At 40.0% G+C, this 26,374-nt stretch overlaps 2 protein-coding genes and 1 non-coding gene across 3 annotated transcripts; 1 reads left to right on the top strand and 2 right to left on the bottom strand.

The window, feature by feature from the left end:
* Positions 1-263: 263 nt before the first annotated feature.
* On the bottom strand, positions 264-4,665 carry fam114a2 (family with sequence similarity 114 member A2). Its single transcript, XM_058087229.1, has 14 exons — positions 4,416-4,665; positions 3,531-3,729; positions 3,374-3,473; positions 3,205-3,306; positions 3,026-3,132; positions 2,189-2,323; positions 1,953-2,117; positions 1,756-1,879; positions 1,378-1,463; positions 1,190-1,282; positions 980-1,104; positions 834-906; positions 709-762; positions 264-639 (listed from the first exon to the last, which is right to left on the bottom strand). The coding sequence occupies exons 2-14, from the start codon at positions 3,705-3,707 to the stop codon at positions 538-540; spliced, it is 1,443 nt and encodes a 480-aa protein (XP_057943212.1). The 5' UTR covers positions 3,708-3,729; positions 4,416-4,665; the 3' UTR covers positions 264-537.
* A 217-nt stretch (positions 4,666-4,882) lies between these two features.
* Positions 4,883-7,637, top strand: LOC131138497 (microfibrillar-associated protein 3-like). Its single transcript, XM_058087460.1, has 3 exons — positions 4,883-5,009; positions 5,320-5,577; positions 6,530-7,637. Exons 2-3 carry the CDS (start codon positions 5,361-5,363, stop codon positions 7,153-7,155), a joined length of 843 nt encoding a protein of 280 aa, XP_057943443.1. The 5' UTR covers positions 4,883-5,009; positions 5,320-5,360; the 3' UTR covers positions 7,156-7,637.
* Positions 7,638-8,482: 845 nt separating this feature from the next.
* trnae-uuc (transfer RNA glutamic acid (anticodon UUC)) lies at positions 8,483-8,554 on the bottom strand. Its single transcript has one exon. It is a non-coding gene; the product is annotated as a tRNA-Glu (tRNA).
* Positions 8,555-26,374: the final 17,820 nt, after the last annotated feature.

Raw genomic sequence — 26,374 nt, 5'->3', positions numbered from 1 at the left:
TTGCACTGGTTCGGTCACACATTTTCAACTTAGCTGCTCCCTTCATTATTATTTTTGAGTCTCCCTTTTTAACATCACCAAAGGTAAAAAGTAATAAATTAAAAGACAAGCATGAGTAAAGAACCTTTGTGTGACAGGAGCGCTCGTTTTTAGGAAAAATCAATGACAATGACCACTTTTTAAGAACACATTGCAAAAATGGGTGTCAAAGATTCTCTAATGAATGAAAACCACAAAGCAACATGTACATTTAAAATGTTTTATTCAAAAGCACATATTACAGATTTGCATATTACACTGCAAAACGACCAAAAGCTGGCAGCATATTACTGTAGTTCCGTCTTCATATATGACCACCTGAGTTTATGGATGCTAATAAGGTCTGCTGATGCTTATTGTGTCTTTCTATTGAATGATCGTTCACAATGATGCAGCAGTGGTATGAATTATTCTGCAGTTGAACAGTTTAATACATTTTTGAAAAATAGTTAACACTGCTTGATGGCATACTCCACGTAGAAAAAAATAAACACTTCCTCACTGCTCTGACATGTCTGCTCTCCTCTGGATGTGGGAGATCTCCATTATGGGCATCAGGAGCTGGAAGGCGTCCTGGATGTAGGAGGCACTATTGGACGCCTGCGAAGACATGATTTATTACTTAAAATCTTATTCTGTGATTTTACTGGGATAGCTCAAGGCACAAACCTCTAGGAATACTCCAGTTATAAGCGGGTTGAGGACTTCTCCCTTCTCGTTTGACTAAGAAAAAAAAAACACATCATGTATTTAAACCTTTTGTGACTATCATCATACTAACTGAACCAACTAACCCCAGCTGCTGTTAAACAAGCGGTGAACTTCTTGGAAAGCAGCGATACTTCTTTACACAGAATGACCGTCAATCTGAATGCAGGAGAAAAATGTTTGGATAAAATGTTGGGAAAGAGGCACAATCATCCAGCTCATGCGGTCTTACAGCAACAGGACGTCCGCCTTTACGACGGCGTTAGAGATGAGGATGCTTTCGGCAAGCTTGTGGAAAAGCTCGATGGATCGCGCAGTCAGCTGGGCCAGGCTCCTGATGGCTGCAGCGTTCACCTCCTGTTTAAAAACTTAACTCGTTACCAATGCAGTTACAACTGTCGTGCAAGCGCAAAAATAAGTTAACCACAGGCAGAAGCCATACCTCCACGGTGAGTGTTGTCCTCACGTCCGCCTCGCCGTCGCCCTCCGCTGGTTTGCTCAAGTCAACAATGACAGCGCAGGCGTCCTTGCAAGCCTGCGTGTGTGTGTGTGTGTGGGGTGGAGGTCAGAGGTCACAAGTCACAATTTGTTAGAAGATAGTGGAAACAGGCGTCGTGCCATTAGCAGTACCTTGCTGAGTTTGCTGGCTGTAGCAGAAACACTCAGACCCTCCAAGGCCTCTGTGAGCTCGGTCTCAAACTCTGAGCCATCATTGTCTGGAATTAAGCAAAAAAAAAAAAAAACGGTAAAAGCAGAAGAAGAGGAGGAGGCTCTGAGTTAACTAGTCAGATTAAAATAGTCTTAAAATTCTTGACGCATTTGAGCACAGCAACAGTTAAGCGGATGCATCGTTGTTTACACACTAACTATGCCAGCCTGAGGAACTCACTGAATTAACAGTATATTAGTGGTGGTATACTACATCCGTATCCACAGCTGCCCTTGAGGTACACTGATAGGGAAAAAAATGAGACAACAAAAGGCCACATCAGGTGGTGTTAAACTAACCTTTCATCTCGTCCACTTCCTCCTCATCAAACTCCATTAAGGAGAAAGATTCCTTGATGAGCTCCATCTCCTCTCTGAGCTGACTCAGCTCGTCTCCAGACAGCGTTGTCAGCACCGACTTCACCTGCAGGGAGACCAAACAGAAACACATGTCCCCATCTCTCTCGTGGAAGCCGACATCTTTTCAAGAGTCTAACCTTTGATTCGCTTTCCCGAGATAACATCTCGAGCGCCTCGAGGTGAGACAGACCCTGATATTCGTCAAACATCACTCCGTAGTGAGCGACCGCTTTCTTCTCTGCGTCCGATGACTCCTCTTTGGATGTCTGAAGCTCTTCTCTCTCTTTTGCCTCCCTCAGCACCTGGATGACCAAGAACGGAAACATCAGCCCGGGCTTTGTGACCAATCCGGTCACCTGCTTCATTTGTTTACCTGCGAGAGAGTTGAGTTCCTGATCATGAGCCCTTTGGTTTTCTTGAAGCCGGGATCGCCCTCTGCTATCACATCCATCGTCTTTTTCCCGATGAACTCCAGAGCATCCAGGCCACCACTGATGACCGTCTTACCCTGCAAGCACAACAACAGAAGCCTCAGTAGACACCTTCACAGAGTAATAACCATTTAACTGGGACATTTGTTATACTTTTTGGGGGGCTTTTTAGTGGCTAAAATGGGTTAAGATATCGAGCACAAGTAAACCAAACGCTAAGACATGTACTGATACTTATAGGTTATCACATGGTTTGTCTGGTATCAGGCCAGGTATCATGATACCGGGCCTGATTCCAGACAAACAATGTGATGATCTTATTATCACATACTATTTAATCATGAGCTTATTATCACGTACTATTTAATCAAAAGACCATTTTGTTTCCAGAAAATTTTCAGTTTATTACATGTATTATATCTAAATGCAAAAATATTTCAACAATAATATTTTATCAACAGTCTTATCTTATTAATGTCTGACAATTAAAGTTCCATTAATCAAGTTTGGGCAGCAAAACAAACGCTGTGTGTTCACGCTCGTGCGCTGTTCTCTGATTGGTTGTTTCACGGGCACGATACCAGAGCAGCATGCTCTGAGTGGACAGCTACGGGGGCTGATACTGGACATGGTTAAACTCTATATTTTATCAGTATCACTGCCCTGGGCTTTGACACAGTATCATTTCGGCCTTTTCCAGTATCATTCATGGGCGGTTTCTAGGGTACAGAGCCAATTAATACTGTAGTATGTGATAATGTGCTTTCTTTCAGGCTTACTGTGCTCTGAACGGCGCTGGTGAGAGATGTCAACATCCCCATGGCGCTCCCTACCGCTGACGCGCCATCTCCCGCCACTTGGTCCATCTCAGTGGGAGTTTCTCCGGCTTCAATACGAAGAAAACTTCATGTTAAGTTGAAGGAATATTTGCAGTATCGATGGTGCTTTTATGTTGCACCTTGTTCTTTCTGCTCCTCGTCCACTTGAGCAGACATCTCCGTAGGACTAGGGATGCCCAGCGATGTCTCGGCCTTCTCGATGACCTGGGTCAACCCCTGACCTGGCCAAGAAACAGGAACATTAAGGTGAGCCAGCTTGGTGGTCTTTTGACAGCCAGGAATACATACCCACAGTGGCCACAGTGGCCGTTGCAGTGGACAGGATGGATTTCCCCCAGTTGCCCCAGTAACCCCACCCTCCCTGGGAAACGGTAGACTCACTGGACGCCTACGGGAAAAACTCTTAATTACTCATACTCTTAAATTAAACTGTCATTGTTATTACCTTCGGAGGTTGCTCTTCTACTTCCTGTGTCTCCTCCACTTCCGCTTTAAGCTCCGCCCTCCTCCTGGCTTTTCTCGTGGGGGCCACATCTGTCGCGACGTCAGGTGGGGCACCGTTGGTTGTTTCGGTGTCCAGTGCTTCACGAGCTTCTGCTGCGTTAGCCTCGTTGTCTGACATCGCCCACTCTTTAGCACATTACCTTAAACAAATACAACATCACCATTAAGTTGAACGGTACTCACAGTACAGGTGGTACCTGTACACCTGCTGTGCTTGGCGGTGGAGTGATCGCAATTATTTTATGACGCATTCTCGCAGGTTTTACTTTCTGGATGATTTTTAGAAAGGCTGATCGCATCTCCACCGCCAAAACATGTAAACCGCAGGGGGGGGACATGTAAAATCTATATTACTATGATCACAAACAACTAAAGGCCTCCCCCCTCGCAAAGTCAATACACCTAATGGATGCCTGGTACTGTCTGCAGTTGAGTAAACACATGCCACCAGCCACAAAGTGTATTAAAACAGAAACATAGCAGTTTTCTGAGCACCAACCGTAAACAAGAGTACAAAAAGTCACCGGTATCTCTATACGTGGAGGTCCAAAGTCTAGACTATTTCCCTAGTAGTACGTAAAACAGTTCAATATGGAAATCTTAATCTGCAATGGCTACATAGCTAAGTCACATAACTTGACAACTTTATCGTGTGCTTTGATTTTCTTTGGCGTTTATTGTAGACATTTAAACGGATGTAAACAAAGTTGTATTACTCAAACTGATATGGTTATTTCAAAGCAAAAAAATAGGACAGCTGATATATTATAGTTACAGTTAACTATCGGTTATATTTAAATGTGTCCATAATGTATCAACAACTCACCTGATGCCCCAGCTGGCAAAAGCGTTGTGTTGATGCTAGCAGTTTCTACACTGTCTTTATGGTTAGTTTACCTTATCCGTTTATACGTGGCTACAATATACTGCTGTTTAATTCGGAGATGAGTTCTGCTGTAAAATGTCTATTGGTTCTTCATATTGGAGTTTCTGTCTTTTGTCTTCCACGGATGGATTAGCCACGTCACATTTTGTTTTTACTCGCCCCTGTTTGTGTACAGTAAAGGCAGCTTATCCGGTTGGGAAACTTCGCAATAAAAGCCCGTATGTAAAGGATACTTCCGGTTTTAAAACTACTTCCGCCCTGAAAATAAAACTTTTTCCTGAAGATGTCCCGCTTATTCACGAGACCTAAAAATAAGAATCTGATTGAAAAATAATGAATTAGAGTGTCCTCCTTATTGTATGAATTGTATCGATGTTTTAGCAAAAACAAGGACACTCAAATAGGAATTTTGTTTTACTCAAGAAAGTACTGTATTCACCTGCTGGCAAGCCACGCCCACTCGCTCCAATTCATACCTGAATGCGGAAGAAGAAGCACCGAACGAAGGTTTTGATTTCCAGCGCAGTTTTGACGGTAATATTAAAATATTAAATTATTGTATATAGACGCACAAATGGTAAGCATTTAATTAAACATTTGATTAAATGTATTACACTCCACCGGAGTAGTGAGACTTGATTTGGCGGCACATGTTTTCAACTGTTTGTGTGCCATTTATGACGTGTGTGCTTTAGTAATGGTGGGGAATGCAGACATTATTGACTAAATCAATATTATTTGATTTTTAAGTATGATAGAATCTGTACAACTCAATTACAGCATTTGTTAACGAGTGTAAAATGTTGCCTAACCTGCAAAACTACTATTTCCTCATCCTCTGCAGGTATGTCATATTTACATATGCACCCAAGATAGAAGGTCCTCATGTCAGCAGCTAAAAACAACCCCATGCTGTTAGCATTCTTGCTTTCCTCCATCTGGATGGTTAATGGCGCAGAAAACCGTACGGAAGCCGGGACCACATCCTCCAGTATTGTGGTGAGGGAAGGAACCAGCGTCCTGATTGAGTGTAACGTGACGGGGGTCCGCGATGACGTCAGGTGGTACAGCCCCAACGGACGCCTGCTGGTGGAGGACCCAGGTAGGTTTTCCGAGCGACAAACGCACTACAATGTTTAGTACTGCTATAGGATCATTTTTATTCCACAATGGCTGTTTTTTTTAATTTCTCGGTGTTGGTAAAAATGCACATTACCACTATCTACAGGACTTGGGTGGAACAGCAATGTGTAAAAACGCACATTACCCCTACCTACAGGATTTAGGTGGAACAGCAAAGTGTAAAAATGCACATTACCACCATCTACAGGATTTAGGTGGAACAGCAATGTCCACAACTGCATTTTTTAAATGAATTACAATGTAAATAACAGTTAAGTAGTCTTTTAAATAAAAACGTTAATAAAAATGTTAATAAAAATTCTTGAATTTAGTGCTGATACAATTCTAATTTACTTTTAAAATTATTGTATTATAAGTATGTATATAAGTATGTATATAAGTGTTATAAGTATATAATTATAAGTATGATGGGCGGCACGGCGGTCTAGTATTTAGCGCACAGACCTCACAGCTAGGAGACCAGGGTTCAATTCCACCCTCGGCCATCTCTGTGTGGATACTCCGGTTTCCTCCCACATTCCAAAAACATGCTAGGTTAATTGGCGACTCCCAATTGTCCATAGGTATGAATGTGAGTGTGAATGGTTGTTTGTCTATATGTGCCCTGTGATTGGCTGGCGACCAGTCCAGGGTGTCCCCCGCCTCTCGCCCAAAGACAGTTGGGATAGGCTCCAGCACCCCAGCGACCCTTGTGAGGAAAAAGCGGTAGAAAATGAATGAATGAATGAATAAAAGTATGATGTTAGCTGTGTTAGCTAAATAAATTAACATGACTTAGCTACATTCCTGCCAAGTCTCCTTGTCCTTTCTTTGCTTTGTGAGGCAACTTATGCCCAGCAGCAAGCAGCCACGTGACATGACAAGGCTAAAGCTGGACTAACTGGTGTTTTTTGTTGTTGTTGTGGTTCTAGGTGGAAAGTGGAGCATTGACGAGACAGGACAACTCAACATAAGCGCCATCTCCTTCGAGGACCGCGGCCGCTACACATGTGTCGCCTCCAATGACTCAGAATTCCGGGACGCCAACTTCACCATCACGGTGCGCGTGGCCTACACTCACAGCGGCCTGGGCTTATACTACGTCATTGTCTGCCTGGTGACCTTCTCCATCACCTTAATCCTCAACGTGGCCTTGCTCTGCATGGTCAGCAAACACCTGAAGAAGACCGAGCTAGCCATCAACGAGTTTTTCCGCACCGATGGGGCGGAAAAGCTCCAGAAGGCCTTTGAGATCGCTAAGCACATCCCCATCATCACGTCTGCCAAGACGCTGGAGCTGGCTAAGGTGACACAGTTCAAGACCAAGGAGTTTGCGCGGTACATAGAGGAGCTGGCACGCAGCGTCCCCCTTCCGCCGCTCATCCTCAACTGCCGCACGTTTGTGGAGGACGTCGTCAACCCTGAGACGGAGCCTCTCGAGAGCAGGCAGGAAGTAAGCCTCCCAGAGAATCAGGAAGAAGAGGTGGTGTTGATGTCGGGGGAGGGCGAGGGAGAGCGCAGCGGTGCTGATGTCCAGGTGGCCGTACATTCGATGTGAGCTTCACCCTTAATATCTTCACAGATTCCAAAACATACAGATTTACAAGAAAATGAAGCTAGAAGTACAAAAAAAACAGTAATTTCTTTAAATTATTGAAAAACTGTACTAAATTAATACATCGTTTCTCCCGTTTTTATTATCGTTAGTAAAAATGATTACATTAAAAAAAACATTTACACTTGAAAAACGACATATAATTTTGTTTTATCTTACTGTGACGTGTAATAAATACAACTTTAACAACATTAGTCAATGTATAAAAATAAATGCATATTGTCATTTTGTCTCATTTTATAGATATAGATATCTATATTTAAAAAATGCTATTAATTTAACTTTTTGGGAAAATGAAGTACAGCAAACTCTTTCAACTATGAGATAGAAGTTGACGTAAATCACATTTTTTTTACAGTTGTATGTCTGTTAAGAATGTTTAAATGTTTCTTAAAGTATTGATTGTACCGTTAATAAATCATATGGTGGGGAAATCTATTCTTAATGGAACCAAACCATGTTATTATCTGAGCTCCACTTCTACTTTTCCTCTCACACTTGAGCTGCATTTCTATTGCATGTTGATTTGTGCTCAGCTTGACAACACACACACACACACACACACTTGTTTTTATGTCGACATGCGCTGTCAGCCACCCGACACAAAAAAGGCAAATGCACATTTGATGGCTGCATGTGTTTTAGTCAGCAAAACAATTATAGGTTGAGCTTCACTGCAAAAAGCCTTTAAAAGAAAATGCATAAGCATTACCAAGTGACCTTTTCCAGAAGAGAATACTGTTATTATTTGAACATTAGTTTAGCTACAACACGTTAACTGGAATAGAAAATGTCTTATTCATTTCTAATGTGTTTTGCTGTGTGCAGCAATGGAAGAGAAAGCACTTGATTTATAGTATTTCTGTCTGGTCAGTTAATCATATCAACCTCTGAGGGGCGCTGTTGGCCAAACCAAGAATTGAACAGCAGCCCTTTAATGAGCGTTCAAGCATCAGTGTTCAGAATTTGCAACATATTTTTCTCTCTGGAGCCTTGCTAGTAACTCATGAGTGTGAGTAAAAAGGGGTGATACTTATAAGTCAAATATATTTTTAAGTGTTGCACAATTTGTAACACATTCAACTGCGTTATTAATAGCAACGTGGGGGTGCGTTCAAATACATTACGTAATCGTAAAAGTCACGTTTTGTCAGTGTCTGCTGTGGGATTAGTATTTCCACATTAAGGTCAACTAAAGTGGTTGTGGACTCGTATGTGCTAGTTTAAATGCATTTAGATTTACAATTTTGCATAGCAGGGCAAAAGAGCGTTCCCATACCGGGAGTCGAACCCGGGCCGCCTGGGTGAAAACCAGGAATCCTAACCGCTAGACCATATGGGACGATACGGTGTAGATTCATCCTAGTTGTTTTATTAATGTTGTATCTGATTGATACGCCTATAGACATGGCATGTTACATGCTACTTTACAGCCAAGCTAACTAGCTAAACCAAATTAGCCATGTTGACGAAAATTACGATATCAACCGCTTCGTTTTTATATTCAACTTCAATGCAAGGTAAACATAAAACAAGGTGGGTGTGTCAAACAAGTGCAAATATTTCGTTATAGGCTTTAAAACAGTTACTTGTGATTTTTTTGTTTCACTTATGACGAGCAGACGCCATGTTGTCGTCATGAAGTCGTCACTCAACTTCAAAGTTTTCGACGTTAGCCACCACATGAACGGTAAAAACACCTTTCAAAGCTTCATTATCTTCTTCTCTTTGGACAACAAACTACAGAATCTCACAGATGGTAAGTCGGTTAATATTGAGTATGTTTTGTACAGTTTTGTGCCAGTAAGTGACATTTAATATGAGATTATATGAGCGGTTTGACAGAAACACACGCTGCAGGCTAAACCCAGTGAATTACACCGACCTATTGTTTTTTTTTTTTTTTTTAAATCATTCTGGAGAGCAGCACACATCACAATAACCTTGAATCTTTCCCAAAAAATAAGACGAGTAGAAAAAAAATCCACCCCCCCATTCCCTGATCTGTCGTCTCTGGAGTGGAGCTTATCTAAATAGAATTGATCTGCTCTACAGATCATTCATCAAACCAGACCAGAGTTTCAAGCAGAGAGGGAAGGAAGGACTTGAATTATCCAGTGGATGTCATGGACTGGAAATAAAACACCCGCCTGCATAAATGACAGATTCATTATTTTAAATGAATATGTATTTGTTCTGTGTGCCCTTACTATGTACTGTGTTTTATTGTATTTCCAATCAAGCTAGAGGACAGCGACGAGACAATGTGAGTATCTTGGCATCATCCTGTCTGTGTGTGTTTACTCTTGTAATGTGTATTATAAAAATATATATTAATAGTAATGAATGTTAAGATTAAAAATATTCCTGCTGGTGTGAAAATAGCTGCAGATTTTCTCTAAATCCCTTATTGGCACTTGCTTTGGCTTGCTTATCATCGCACAACGGTTGATCAGCCAACAAGATTCCGCCTTTTGCTGGCTTGGCTTGGCTGGGCCTACTCTCAATTGGCAGGACCGTCACATTAGATGACTGTCTAGCTTTTGGCTGATTGGTCAAAGATCGCTTGGTGGCACAGCCTCAGACAGTCCGGACTCCCCAGGATGGCAGACACGTGATGAATATGCAGTTTTCCAACTCATGAAATATGTATTGACCTACGTCCTCCATGTTCTCGCACGCAGGTAGGAGGGAGGTGGGAGGCGCTTGTCTGTGATATAAGGCTGCGTGACATCAATGTAATAGCTGTTACTATTCATGCCGCCATGCAAATATGGGGCTTTAGGATCTGCTTTTATTTACATAATTCACTCTAAGACAGGCTGTCAGAGAGCCAGGGCTCGGTATTTTAGGGTCTGCCAAGGCCCACAATCAGCTATGTACTGAATGCATGGTGATAACATTCTGTCATATTTGGGTCACGGCAACTCGCCAGTGAATTATAGGCTATGATGTTGATGAATTTATGAGAGAAACTGTAATTGAACAACTTCCCCGCGCGCAGTATAGCAGCTGATTGAACTCCAGTGTCCCGTGGATACGTTGTGGTGGTCATGTTCAATGAAACAGATAGCAACATTTATTTTGTTTATGTGCGCTGCTAGATTCAACTCGCCAAAGCAAACGTGTGCTGTCTAGGAATCTTACATGATGCCACTACAAAACACCAGCAGCGTTTTCTAGGTGTAGCTGCTCAATTGAAACTGTTTTTGGTGTATTTATTGGTAGTTAATTTGGAATTTATCGCTTTAGTTAGCTCCACTAAACTCTGGGTTAGTCATCTACAGACGTGGGAGCTGTAAGTTGAATCATTTTGTTTCACTTCAGAGAATAAACTAACCAGGTGAGGCTTATTATTCAGTGTGGAAGTGGTTAATATTTGCTTGTTTTTTATGGCCATTTTTATGTTTACGTAGGATAAATACTAGTTAGCTTTGTTTATAGTACCGCTATGTTTAAAGCGGGAGACGTATCTTCAGAGATGCCGTAACCTGTGCACAAGCAGTGTGCATTTGATGTAAACAAAGCTAGCAGCACAGTTGGGAGTGTACATCTATGTATGTCAATGCATGTACATATGTTCGTGTTTACATGATGTTTTTTTTAAAAAAAAGTGATAAATGAGGGACGTCTGTATGTAAAAAAATTGATAATGTTCGCAGCAGCACTTTTTGTGATTTATTAGCGCTGAAGCTTCAGACACACAAATGGCGTGTTCACAGTAGGGCTTAATAGAAGCTGTTTTAAACGAAATTTCAGCATCAAGTCCAGATTTTGGACACACTGGCTTCCAATACACTGTTGCTGCATCTCTGAGATGAAAATAGAATATGTGACTGATGCTGATGCTACAAAATGTGTACCTTAAATACTCCTTATCTTGGGGGAAAAAAAAAAGTCGATTCAACACTTTCCATTTGTCCTTCTAAAAGAACTATATGTCAACTTGTTTTGGACTAAAGCCAGCCTGCACTTGAAAAGGCTGAGAAGATCGTCAAGGACACTTAATCAGCTCAACTCTAGTGGATTTTCTTGAGTTTTATTTCACACATCATACAGGAGCTTGTCAGGTTGGATTGATGACGCTGCATCACAGTGGAACAGCATCAAATGACTAAATCGGACTAAATGCAGTTGTATGTTCAAGCTACAATAGTTGTTACATAGCAGTGGTCGTTATTTGGATAGTAGTATCATCTCAGCAACCCGCCTACCATCATATTATGCATTTCATAGTCATGTCACATAGGTGTCAAACAAGTCAAATTTTATTTGAAAGTCATGTATTTTCAGAGTCGTCACACACGTATAGTCATGTGATGCATGTACGGAAGCCTCCCGAATTCCTCCCAGGAGACAGTGAACACATGTCTCTCAACTGGCCTGGAAATTCCAGCTGGAAGTCTGGGCTTCCCTGCTTCGACTCCCGTCTCGGATAGTAGATATATGGATGCGTTTCTCTCAAAATATATTTTGTTAAATCCTGAGGAACATTAATTTATGGAGAAATAAAACAGATTTGGGCGGCACGACGGTCGAGCGGTTTGCGCGCAGACCTCACAGCTAGGAGGACCAAGGTTTGATTCCACTCTCGGCCATCTCTGTGTGGAGTTTGCATGTTCTCCCCGTGCATGCGTGGGTTTTCTCTGGGTACTCCCGTTTCCTCCCACATTCCAAAAACATGCTAGGTTAATTAGCGACTCCAAATTGTCCATAGGTATGAATGTGAGTGTGAATGGTTGTTTGTCTATATGTGCCCTGTGATTGGCTGGCGACCAGTCCAGGGTGTACCCCGCCTCTCGCCCGAAGACAGCTGGGATAGGCTCCAGCACCCCCGCGACCCTCGTGAGGAAAAAGCGGTAGAAAATGAATGAATGAATAAAACATATTTCATGGGAGCCTATACCTAAAAATGGTATTTGCAGGATTCATATAGGGAAGATGGCTGCAGATGAGAAGCACGCTGCTGCGTTCATGTTCTTAAATGAAAGCCGAGTGCTCTCTCCGCTTTTACATGTTAATGCAACGACATCTGCATCCTCGGCTTCATTTCGTGTTCGCATTAGACTCCGTCGACTGGCTGCTCATGTTTGACGTTGACACTTAACATAACACACAGCACATTACATCCAACATCTCTCTGGAAGTGCCACTTAATTGTGTGGCAATTGCTTGCATTGAATCTCATGAATATGACATTTTAAATTATTATTTTTTTCTCTTTCCAGAACTAGAGCAATAAAAAAAAAAAAATCCCACCCTCAAAACCCAGATGTCTCTTGGCGGCTGTCTCATCCGCCGCTTTGTTTTATCGGCCGCAGACAAACATCATCAATGTGTGTTTGAGCATTTGGCAAGTTCGCTCAGCAGATTGACTTTTCTTCGATGAGAGCTTTTAGAGATGGCGCCACGGCGACCATGCCGCAGCAACAGCTTGCGCAAACACCATCATAAGCAAAGCTACTCAATGGAAACGACGCCCCAACCAACAAACGTATTGAAGGAAAAAGCTTTTCTCGAGTAGACATATACGTATGTCATTAATTGGGGTCTCTGGAGACGAGATGATGCATGAGATTTGGTCCACCAGAACAAGACAAGATTAGTTTTTTTACATAAATTGTAAGAAAAGCAAAAAAAAAAATGGCTGGACAAGCAAACTTTTATTTAACTGAGTCACAAAACAATATAGGTGCATTTTGAAATGTTTATTGTCCCACAAATTGACACTAAACTGTATTATCGTCAACGTTTTGTGACCAAATAAATCACTGCTACAATACATAATACTCATAATATATATTGTGATGTATTTTTTCCACAGGCACTTTGTACTATTGAGCTTGAATTGTTGACTTATAACGGTATAAGTATATATATATATATATATATATATATAAGGACAATTCTTGCTGTTTTTATCAGTTATTAGTATCAACATTTTTGCTTTTTCTAGTTACTTTATGCCCTTTGACCATCTTACTCTTGCTGGCTTTTTGTTTGCTTCATATCTGCAATGAGCTCGGTACCACAGATGACCCTTGTGCCACACTTTGGACACCCATACATGTTTTGTCAGGAAGGCGAGGTGCTGCCAGATGAGAGAGGATTGTGTCCAAACTCTGCCTTTTTGGTTCTGTCACTGGTCAGTGATTGGGTTGCATTGTGGAGGGGTTTATGCAGCTTTCAGACCTGTATTGCATTGCACAGCGGGACGGAGGCGGCGTTCCACTTAAACGGATACTTTGTTGACAGCTTAATTTCTAAGAAACACTTCCTTTCTTTCACTTTTAGAACCCCCCCAACCCCGCAGACTGCATTCTTAACACAGAGGTGTGTTGTGAGTGGTTATTAATGTGAACAGTGATTAAGGCTGCAAACAAATCTGAACATATTTGTGTTATGATCTGACAAATCTTAAGTAACTTTGATCAAATATAGAATTACTACAGCTTTTGCTGAGACATTGGCGCCACAGCTGTTCAACTCCGATGCAGGGGAAAAAAAACAACTGACAACACAAGGTTGGTTGGATTGCAGGGTTTATAGTGTGCGTAAAGCACTCCAATACTGCCTGGCATACTTCCACTTCAATAGTATACTGTATTATCATTCCTATTAGCGATACCACAGTTCTTCAATGTAATGGTTTTAGGAAATCTCATGACATTTCAATGTCATGTCAGCGTCACAAGATCCTGTGACTGTAGGAAGTTAAGTTTTATACCGTACCATCCGTCAGTATTGGAGTGTACAGTCTGTTCCTGTGTTCCTTGCCGCATCGACTCTGCCCATGCTGATTCCATCTATTGATTTCCCGACCGGTCTGGTTTCTGTCTCTTTCCAGTGGTCCCGAAGGGAGTTTGTTAATGATGCATTTCAAACTCTTTAGGCCGGCTCCTCCATTTCCATGCCGCTCTTCTCACTTCGTCACTGCTGGACAAGCTTAGCAGTATCATAACACATTTATAAATGCAGTTTTAGCTAGGATGTGGACACTTGGGTTGTATTTATTCCCTCTTCTGACACACTACTTACATCTAAATACAAGTTGGGCCATACGTCTGCAGGACCAAACAAATCATTTTTTTACTACAACTTCCTGAGGTTCTGAAATGATTCATATTCATGTGGACTTGTTAAAACAATATAAAGTTTGCACTATGCATGCCAGGCCAGTAGCTGGCGATATTACTTTGTAAAGAAACTTAATGCATGTTCAGTTTAATCAAGGTAAGGACCTCAGATGCAGAGCCAGACAAAAATGTTTCAGTCAGAAAGAGTCTTTAATAATGCAGTGCTTAGGAAAGAACCCAACAGGATACAATACATCTTGCTTGGCAAAAACCGAGGTGGTGAAAAACAGGGTACGAAAATAGATGGCACTGCAGGAGTGGGCATGTGGGAAAAAAAAAAACAAGGCCAAACTTTTTGATTAAAAAAAAAAAGTACTGACAGGACCAAAAAGAAAAGTGGATAGTGTAACATGAATGATATGACACTGATATAATTATGACATTCTGTGTGCAATTGAAAGTTTTTTTTAATGGCATGACTGAAAAAGGATGTCACTATACGGGCAAAGAGCTTGCAGAACCGTCCCATTGTTTGGCTGCGACTTAATTAAATGTGTGTGAGTTCAGGTGTGATCAGAGCTGGCGGCGTCGTTTGATTTTACATCCACATCAGATGTCAGACAGTCAGGAGACTGAGCGTGAACTCGGAGCAAGGACAAAATCTTTTGATGTTATAAATTGCTTTTTCACAGTCATTGACGTGGGGAGATTTAACAAATTCCCTTTGACAACTTTCCAGTGCTTTCTTTTTTTGTTTCGGAGTTGAACACCAGGTGGCTGTTATCTTTCTGGTCAAAATATTTCATTTAAAAAAATAAAATAAAAATGAAGGCCTGGACATGCCACGTATTTTGAACCTTGAATGTGCTTCTATGCTTCACAGCTCTCCAGGTATGCATGTTGTTGCATTCCAGAAGCAAAAAAAAGTTGTACAATAAAAAAAACTATGCTGTGGAAAAGTTTAATGTTGCAAGAATGAAGTCAGAAATATGAGTAAAAAATTTTAATGTTGAAGTAGTTGAGGGGGTAAAGAAAAAGTTGTATTATAAATGTAATATAAGAAACAAACAGGACAAAATAAAGTATTTTTTGGAAAATGATGAGGAAAAATTTACAATATTATGGGAATAAAGTCAAAATACTCTGAGTAGGGATGTCTGATATTGGCTTTTTTTTTGCCGAAAAACCGATATGCCTATAATGTCCAACTTTCATTTTCCGATAGCGATATCGTAAAGTTGTATACAGCATTTTTAATTTAAATATTGTTTTTTATGATCAAGAAAAAAATCTTGATACTGAAATCAACCGCTATTTCTTTATTCTGCTGATAATGGGCTGATAATTATTGGAACTGCTAATTATTGGACATCCTTAATTATGAGAATAAAATCAAGTTGAAATATTAGAAAAAAACTCACTGTGATTGCGCAAAAATAAAGTCAAAATATCAAGAGGAAGTTGCAATTTTACATAAATAAGCTTTTTTTTAACATAAACATACATGCTTATTATATTAGCAAAATAATTAAGTAAATTATTCAAGTAAACATGTCATACTTAATTGTCTTCCTTTCTTCTGACTAAAATATATTAGGTATCTAGAGTAATGTAAAAATACTGTATTCATTTATTACAGTGAAAGCAGTCAGCAAATAAATGATGTTCATGACCAATAAAAGCTTACGTTATTTAACTCGCACAATCGGGGACTCTGAAAGCTCTCCCTGCTGGCTTTTACGTTGTTTGGCAATTTGTGTGCTTCCAAAGTGTGAAAAGCAAAAGCTGCGTTCTTAACAATGAGGAACAATCACATGCATCACTTCACTCATGCCCTTTCACTTACAAAACATACCATTTTTTCCCCATTAGTGGCAAAAACCACTAACATGCACTACACCGACGTAGAAGAAGAGACGTGATGGATGGCGGAGGGCGAGGCGAGGCGAGGCTAGAAGACCCAAGAGATGGAAAATGACAACGTTTCAGGTTTTGTTTGCTTCTCTTGCAGATGCCGTGAGACACACGCCGAGCTCGCCTTTTGTTGAGAGACGCCGGCGGCCATGATTGAACATTAATCACATGAGCGGCGCACACAGCAGGCCTTCGGAAGCTCCAGGAGACAGGTGGCGGTTGTTTTGCGGGAAAAGTGAAGCAGGTGCCGCATTTCTACATTTCTGATTTCTTTTTTTTATTGCAAACAGCTGGGAAACATGGGAGATGCTTTTTGATGAATTTGGCAACCGCACCAACTTTTTGTTTTCATTTTCTCTGTAAAATGTTAACTTTTTAAGTGTAAGGATGCCATGTTTACTTCCTGACATAATAATCAAACCACGATATTGTGAGGAATGACTGTAAACTTTGAAGTTGTGAATGTGCAAGGATCCGCTATCATGGAACGGAGCTGGTTTTTATGGCGTTGGGGGAACATCATCACGTAGAACAGCTGCTTGGTGCCGGGGGTTGATCAAATTATCACCTGCTTAATCTGGCCTGCCTGCTGCTTTTGTAGTTGCATCAGCCTACCCAGAGGTAAACAATTCCCTGGAAAACAAACTTCTCTGCCAACATCACTTTCACTTTTTATGTCCTTGGAATCATTTTTTTTAACCATCAAAGCAGGGAGGCAGGAGTGTGTGTGTGTGTGTCTTCTACAAGGAAATAATTTACAACCAGCTAGAATCCATTTGAAGAACATAAAGCAGACCAATCTCTTATTGTCACATCAATCAATTCTCCCGGTGCGGTTGTCTTTCCTATCGTGTAGATATGTTACTTGAAGTGGGAAAAACAATCATTTGAATTGAATGACATCAGTGTACTTTTATTGGAAGAAGCCATGAGACTAGAAGTTAAAATGGGGATTTTTGGCTCATCATCTCTTGATAGTGGGCGGCACGGCGGTCGAGTGGTTAGCGCACAGACCTCACAGCTAGGAGACCAGGGTTCAATTCCACCCTCGGCCATCTCTGTGTGGAGTTTGCATGTTCTCCCCGTGTATGCGTGGGTTTTCTCCGGGTACTCCGGTTTCCTCCCACATTCCAAAAACATGCTAGGTTAATTAGCGACTCCAAAATTGTCCATAGGTATGAATGTGAGTGTGAATGGTTGTTTGTCTATATGTGCCCTGTGATTGGCTGGCGACCAGTCCAGGGTGTACCCTGCCCTGCCGTGAGGAAAAGCGGTAGAAAATGAATGAATGAATATTGATAGTGCTGGCCATCTCTGGTAAAATCCCATAAATGCTTAGTTGAAGGGATGATGCTCTATAGGACAGTGGCCTACGTCAGGAGGGGGACTTTTCATTTTTTACAAGTCAGCATTTTTGAGTGATTGATTTAACGAAACTAAAAAACTCAATGGATCTTACTTCTTTAAGTAGCAGACCAGGCAAAAGCGCAGGAGACCCAACTGTACATGATATGTGTGCTCTTCAATTTAGCCCCGATGGCAAAGCTCAGGACCTTCTCTGAGAACTCTGAGCCAATTTTCCCAAGCGTTTGTCCAGCTCTTTATCGTTGATCATCTAACAGATGGACATACATAATCACAGTGCAAAAAAAAACAACATAAAAAATCATTTGAGACAAAATAATATTTCTACTGTCAGTATTACTTTGGACCGTATTTTTATTTTATGACTTTTTTTTATGCATGTATGTGTTGTGTACTCCTCATAGAAATACAACATTACTTTTCCTAAAATTCCTACTTGATAATTGTAATATTAGGACTTTATTTGCATAATTTGCAGATATTTTTCCTAGTAATATTCCAACTTTTCTTGTAAAGATATGACTATATGCCTGTAATATTTCTACAATCACTTGCGAAATTGTGATTTTTTTAAAATGTTTTTTGGGAAAAATTACAGGTTTCTTGAAATGTTTAAGTTCATTCTCATAAGACTTTTTTATTTTAAAAACATATTCCTGTAATATTCCGTCTTTATATTTATTTGTTTGCTTTATTCTCATGATATTAACTTGATCTAACTTTTTATCAGGGAAAAAAACACCAATAGTCCTAGAACAGAACCCTGAGGGACTCCAGTGTGGAAAGTGAATCATTTTCATTGGCTCTTTGTGGTGGTGTTTAACACTGGGAGTGTGTAGGACTTTCCACGTCCAACCACAAAATGTTCCATTTGAAACGTAATCCCATTGGATTGAATTCATTTTAATCACATGACTTATGGGTCACTGACGAGACACAATGGAATCAAGCGTTAATTAATCAAGCATCTACACATCACTTGAATGTGATTTCTATCATGGAGTTTGCAACACATTGGTTCAAGTCCTCTGTCACAGCAAATAGCACCAAAACTATAAAGCCCAAGACTGACTTACATCCGGCATCAACATTATTATTATTATTATTTGTGTCCAACACGCAATTACATAAAATATTGTCATTTGTGCTCTCAGCAGCCCATGCGGGGCATACATAATAAAAGAAACAAGCACACCGAAATAGAAGCTCAAAAATTTGTACTCCCATGCCTCTTCATTATATTTAATAACACGTCTGAGCTAGTGGCTGAATGGTCAGCTGGTGATGAATAGCTGGTATTGTGCATCTGCGGCTTTAATGGCTTTAATACAGTTTGGGTCTGTGTTTACTGTGATTGGTACATAGGCGGTAATAGGGTCTCATTGACAAGGGAGACATACTAATATGACAAGCACAAAGCATATTTTACAATTTACCAGAAAAAACATGTAGTATGACAAACTGGATAGTAAATTTATGTTTAAAATGCTGTAAAATAACATCACTTATCATGTTTCAAATGGAACATTTTGTGGTTGGACATGGAATGTCCCGAGTATCTTTCCGACATGTTTGTCAAACAACACCACGAAGGCCCAATGAAAATGATTCACTTTCCACACTGGAGTCCCTCACGGTTCTGTTCTAGGACTATTCTTTTTTTTTCCTTGATAAAAAGTTAGATTAAGTTAATATTATGAGAATAAAGTAAACAAATAAATATAAAGACAGAATATTACAGGAATATGTTTTTTAAATAAAAAAGTCTTATGAGAATTAACTTAAACATTTCAAGAAACCTGTAATTTTTCCAAAAAAACATTTTAGAAAAATGACAAGAAAGACATACTCACAATTTCGCAAGTGATTGTAAAAATATTACAGGCATATAGTCATATCTTTACAAGAAAAGTTGGAATATTATTAGGAAAAATATCAGCAAATAAAGTCCTAATATTACAATTATCAAGTAGGAATTTTAGGAAAAGTAATGTTGTACTACTATGAGGAGTACACAACACATACATGCATCAAAAAAAGTCATAAAATAAAAATACGGTCCAAAATAATATTGATAAAGTGGAAATATTATTAGAAAAATAAAAGCAATAGTTTCACAACAAATGGTCGTAATATTACAGGAAAAAAAAATGCAATTTTAGGAGAAGAAAATTAATAAAAATGAGAATAAGGTTATTAGAATATAAATAAATAATTATTACAAGAACAAAGTTGTATGTTTATGAAAAATGAGGATATAGTAGAAAAAGTGATTTACGAAGTTTTGTAGTACTTTGAGAAATACTGCAATATTATTACCTAATACATACATCTAGTCGAAATCCATCTATCTTCTATGCCACTTACCCTCACTGGGGTAGCAACTTTTCATCTTGAAGTACAATTTATTACCAGCACTGATTAGCTCCTGCACCTCGTGATATTCCTGTAAGTCATTGGAGATGTCATTAATCTACAATGCTAATAAGGTGATAAACAGGTGAGGGATCTCACAAGCTAATAGGGACCAACAAGTTAGCATTAACCTCCCCCTCTAATAAATGCTAATGTTGATGTCCCCTGACGTGCATATGAGCCATATTCTATACATACGCCTCCAGGCATGGCTATAGGTTCTGTTTACCTGTCCTGAGCATTTTAACCCGCAAGGTTGCATACTGTAACTTGAAACAACACAATTATTCTCTTAAAGGGGACATGCACTTTGTGGGGGAATTTGGTCCATCATTCACAATCCTTATGTGAAACATAAAAACACATATTTCTTTCAGTTTTTTGTGCATTCGAGTGTGAGAAAACAAGTTAATATTAGCTAGCTAACAATGGACGTCATGGGTAATACATATTTTGACGCTGTGAACAGTGTTCCATTTACATAACGGGCTTCTATATTAATCAAGTTACTGTTTTTTGCTACATTTTTTATCCGGCGGACTTACACGACCTCTCACCAGCGGTTCGTGTCAGACGAAAGAGTGGACACCTAGCTCTTAATTTGTGTTTTTGCTGCATCTATGTTGCCGTCATTGACGGAAGTAGTGTAAGCTCCTGAGCGATGAAAGAAGTTTTGGTACTGCTTTAAATCATCAAAATACGGCAAGATGCGATAAATATTACAAGTTATCATCAATGTACTTGCTCTTGCATGATTTTTTTAGTAGTAGTAGTAGTCAAAATAGGTTATGTGCATTGTTAGCAAGCTCATATTGACTCATTTTCTCACGCTATAATGCACAGAAAAGGGAAATAAATATGTGTTCATGTTTCACATAAGGATTCTCCAAAAGTGCATTTCCCCTTGTAGTGTCAGCCACAGCCAAACATCTACAATCAAAAAAACAAGTTATCTCACTACTAGTGCAATGGTAGTCGTCTTTGTGGTAAGAAACAAGCAGAGTCAAAATAGAGGAAAGCTGCACAGAGAGCCTTTTATTATTTTTAATTTCATGCATTTCAATAAAATGTACATGACCGAGGAGTCTGGTGTACAGTACATGCATTAAACTTAATAACTCACTTCAGGCCCTGTATCAACACATTAATTCCCAACGTGCGAGAGGAACTGGGTGATATTAAAGTCCCTTTCCAGGAAAATGAGACCTCTTTTTTTTCAGAATCAATAACTCGCCAGACAGAAAGCTAATTTTGCAGCATTTTCATGAGAATTATCGACAGACTTCGCCATCTGTGTTTTATTAGACTCTGTGGAGCGGCACCAGTGGCAAATATGCAAACAATGAAAGAAAGCTAAATGTGTAAACAAAAAAAACCCAAAACAAAACATGACAATGGATTGGTTTCACCTTGTTGACAACATAGCTTGCAAGAGGACACAATGATAAGCGTGAAGATATGGTTTCAATAAATACAGTGTTCAAAGTGCGGGGAGGGGGCCACTTTTTGGCCTTGAGCTAGTTTTTTTCACTCATTAATTTCTGAAAACAGTTATTATCTTTTTATAAACCCAAACTTATTTCCACGTCTTTTACCATATTTTGAGTGAAAAAGGAGTGATGATGCAACTCTCCACTTGTGGATTTCACCTCAGCACATTTCATTTGATAAGAGCTCAACAGAGATTGTGTTATATTTGTAAATAGGTTGTTATTTTGATGTAAAATCACACATTTTTATGTTGTGGTATAATCGTTTGGATATTAGAGCTGACAAAAAGCAAAACATATTTGTGTCAAAGTGGAAGTTATGCTTGAAATATATTTTTTCACAAAAAGTTATTTTTTCATCCTTTTTTTTTTAGTCGGGAACTGATATTTTCCTGAAACCTATGTTTTACTGCTGATTACTAAAGAACAAAAAAGCTGAAATTTGAAATCCTACGAAGACGCCTGCTCTGCCGAAGAGGCGGCCATAAAGCTATCCGATTAGCCCTTGACCATCGTTGACGACACAGGGTTTTGCGGGCTAGTACGCCCCTGCATACACTGATTGGACAGCACAGTGGCTGGATAAAGGCATCAAATTACGCAGTTTGTAAACAATAGAAGTCCATTTCTCGAAACAGAACTGTCCTCAGTTTTATGTTTAGTCTAATAGTAATGATGTCATATTCGGTTAGGACAAATCTACAGGTACAATTTGTCTAATCTTTTGACTTTCCGGAATAGATTATATCAATTTCTATTATTTTCTATGGGGATAATGTTCTAAATATGTACATTAGTTGGCTGTTTCAGCTTAAAAATAGAAATCATTTCCTGAGAGGATTATGGAGAAGATGATAAGGAGCAGGAAATTACATCTATCAAAAAAAAAACAAAAAAAAAAAAACACATAACGGTATGAGTTGAAATGGTGACATCGGTCATCAGGGATGTTGTTGATGATGCCACATTATTACAAAAGTTACAATTGAACAAAATGAGTGGCACTGTTTCCAGCTATTAACTATGGATTGCAGTGGATCAGAAAGGCTCTGCTTCATGCAGCTGTTTGTTATATTTTGGTGTCGGACAAAAACACGAGACAATAAGGCTCAATCTGACTGTCAAACTGCAGCTTTTAGCAACTTTAGAAGGTCTTTTGTATTCACACAGTCTCACAGCTCCAAACTTTCTTCACTTTACTCCCCCACATGAACTCTGTCATTCCGTCTCTCCCTAAAAGCATCATCACCGCCACCATCATCATCATCTCTGCCTTCCTTCCTCCCAATTCACTGTGATGGAGGCTGTTATCATCACACACACGTTAATGGAGAGGGAGAAAAGGGACCAATTAGCATCTCTGTGCCAGACTCAAACCCAAGAGAGTCTCGGGTCGTCTCTGTGTTATTGTGTTATGCGCAAGAACTCCTTCAAACTCTTAGAAGTGGCTTTAAGAAAGCTTAAGCTAAAAGAAAGATTAGGCTCCAATCTTTCATTAAAAAAAAGTTTGTTTCTTCCTTTTTCTGTTCTTTAGTAATGAGCAGGAGTAATAAGTAAGTTTTAGGAAAATATGCAGCTTGCCGGTGTTTCTCCTTCCTCTTATTAAATGCACTTCTGCCACCTAGTGGTTGTTTTTATGGCACTAAAATTGCTCTCAAGTCTAATCCATTGGTGAGGAGTTGCATCAGCACTTCCTTTAGCCGCCCGCACAAAAGAAATGTAAAAAATGTATGAATACGTTGTTGGAATCAGGCGTTCAGGTTTATAAAAACAACGTTTTTAGTATTGAATGAGTTAACATTGTTTAGTACTGTTGTTTTGTTGTTGTACCTTGTGTACTCATGCATACATAATGCAGATATTTTTTTCTGTAATTCATTCATTTTCTACCGCTTATCTTCATGAGGGTCGCGGGGGGTGCTGGAGCCTATCCCAGCTGTCTTCGTGCGAGAGGCGGGGTACACCCTGGACTGGTGGCCAGCCAATCACAGGGCACATATAGACAAACAACCATTCACACTCACATTCATACCTATGGACAATTTGGAGTCGCTAATTAACCTAGCATGTTTTTGGAATGTGGGAGGAAACCGGAGTACTCGGAGAAAACCCACGCATGCACGGGGAGAACATGCAAACTTCACACAGAGATGGCCGAGGGTGGAATTGAACTTGGGTCTCCTAGCTGTGAGGCCTGCGTGCTAACCCCTCATCCGCTGTGCACCCTTTTAATGTTCATTCATGTTCTACCGCTTTTCCTCACGAGGGTCGCGGGGGGTGCTGGAACCTATCCCAGCTGTCTTTGTGCGAGAGGCGGGGTGGTGGCCAGCCAATCACACGGCACATATAGACAACCATTCACACTCACATTCATACTTATGAACAATTTGGAGTCGCTAATTAACCTAGCATGTTTTTGGAATGTGGGAGGAAACCGGAGTACCTGGAGAAAACTCACGCACGGAATTGAACTCAGGTCTCTTAGCTGTGAGGCCTGCGTGCTAACCACACGACCACCGTGCACCCTTTTAATGTAATCATTATTAATATTATTCATTATTTAATTTGTTTTAAAATGTAATCAAATTGATATGGATGTACCGGATGTGGCCCAAAGGCCACCTATTGAGAACCACCGGTAAACAGTAATCAACGCAAACATCCAAGGCTTTTTAGCGAGACAAATCATATCATGCTGTATTGGAACGGAGAGTCACTATTCAAGCCAAATACATCACTTTGAATAATTCCATTGTTTGGCAGTGAAATGCCAAATGAGCAGTTGCAGGTGCAAATTAAACTCTGTGGAAAAAAAAATAAAAATAAAATGATTTCAAACCTGTTGAACTCTGCTTGAATGCAAACAAATCAAAGAGGAGAAGGCGCCAGAAGTGATTCATTATTCTGGTAGTAGTTGAGAAGCAGAGACGCGCGAGAATCAGAAAAAGAATGAAAAAAAAAAAAAAATAACATCATCAGAGCTAAAAATGGGAACATGATTGACGCACGCATGCATGGGCTAAGACAAGCTGTAACCTCACAAACGGGATGATCAAGAATGCTGCAGCTGAGCAGATCTTCTCCTCGCCTCGCTCCTTTAATGAGAAACTTGTCTTTTTATGTCTTTAGGATGTCATCTGGCCTCCTTGTCAATCCTGTCATGTTTTTTTTTTCCTCCAGTGAGTTTTCCAAAGATGCTGTTTAGCGAGCATATGTCACAGCGTCATGTAAGAATGTCACAAAGTGGAAGCGTGTGCTGTAATGTTGGCAAGTGTCCGGTTGTCCCTCATTTGTTGCAGTTAATTGTGTCCGGACTTTTCTGCGATAAGTCAATTTCTAAGTTGCATTCAATATTAATAGAAGGAATATTTTCATAGTTATGACACAGAAAATCTGTTTACCATCTTCTAAATATGGCTTTTAACATTATTAGAGCCCTCTAGACATTAAATAACACCCCTATAGTCATATATAGAGCAAATAAGACATGTCAGACATAAGTAAGATGTTATTGTCTCATCAATGTATTTAAATTTGCTTTAAATGGCTTGACTCATATTACCCAATGTAGTGGACATAATAAGTGACAGCTTCGAATCATTCTCTGTGGTATCCCTTTCAGGAAAATCACCCATATAGATGGTGCTAACTAGCATTGCTAACAAGGTAGAGCTACAAAAAGCGCCCATTGACCCGAGTTAGCATGTATTTTTCAGCATATAGCATGTATTATTGCTTGATTACAAAAATCAAGTCAATGAGGAGTTAACATGTTCTTGACATGCAATGTTCTACCATTCATAGTTGATATTGTTGCAGCTGGACTACCCAGCATGCCTTGCGGGCATGTGGAAATACCAGTTTTCATTTATGTGTTGTGTTTAGCACTTAATTGTGTGATTTATGTGATGCGTTAACTTGCTGTGGATGTGTTGTGTTTTCGTTTTGTTGCACTGTGAGCAAGTATGTGCAAGTGTTTTACCTGTCTCGCAGCTTTCAAGGAACCAAGCAGTTAGCATGGTGGGTTTCTTTTCAGCTAGGAATGGTTACAACATTCCAGAAGATGCATGGTGGTATATATTGTGGTGATCTGCACCCATGTGTTTTTACCCAGCATGCCTTGCGGGCATGTGGAAAAATACCAGTTTTCATTTATGTGTTGTGTTTAGCACTTAGTTGTGTGATTTATGTGATGCGTTAACTTGCTGTGGATGTGTTGTGTTTTCGTTTCGTTGCACCGTGAGCAAGTATGTGGTTGTGCTTGACGCTCCCTACATGTAGACATGTAGATTATGATCACCCGCATCCCAGAGACAAAACTAAGTGTTTTCCCTGTCTCGCAGCTTTCAAGGAGCCAAGCAGTTAGCGTTTTGTTTTTTTTTTTTAGCTAGGAATGGTTACAACATTCCAGAAGATGCATGGTGGTATATATGATGGTGATCTGCACCCATGTGTTTTTAGGTGTCTTTGTACAGGCAGTTTTTGATACAGCTAAGTCGCCAAAGAATGTCAAAGCATAGCGAAAACCTTTTCAATTATGATATATTTCTTTGAAAAGTTTTTGTTCAAGTACATATTCCTGGCAGACGTCCACAGGGGAAGTGGCCCTTTTAATAGGCCGAGTCTATTTTGGGTGATGAGGAATGGCGAGAACAATGTTTCTGCAATTTTTCATCAGACTAACAGATGGAGAAGGGAGGGTCACGCGGGGGCAGAGAGAGCGATAGAGGGAGGGATGGGAAAACAAGAGAAAGAGAAGTGAGTGGAGCTGATCCAGCATGCACCACGGAGGAGGCGGAGGGAGGGATGCAAATGCACACAGGAAGCGTGGATATGTTCACTGAGGGGAAAATACAATCACGGGTGACAGCTGAATGTCTTTTTTTTTTTTTAAGCGGCGAA

The sequence above is a fragment of the Doryrhamphus excisus genome, chromosome 11 (genome assembly GCF_030265055.1).
Source record: "Doryrhamphus excisus isolate RoL2022-K1 chromosome 11, RoL_Dexc_1.0, whole genome shotgun sequence".
Taxonomy (NCBI): domain Eukaryota; kingdom Metazoa; phylum Chordata; class Actinopteri; order Syngnathiformes; family Syngnathidae; genus Doryrhamphus; species Doryrhamphus excisus.
This window is presented reverse-complemented; position numbering and strand designations above follow the sequence as displayed.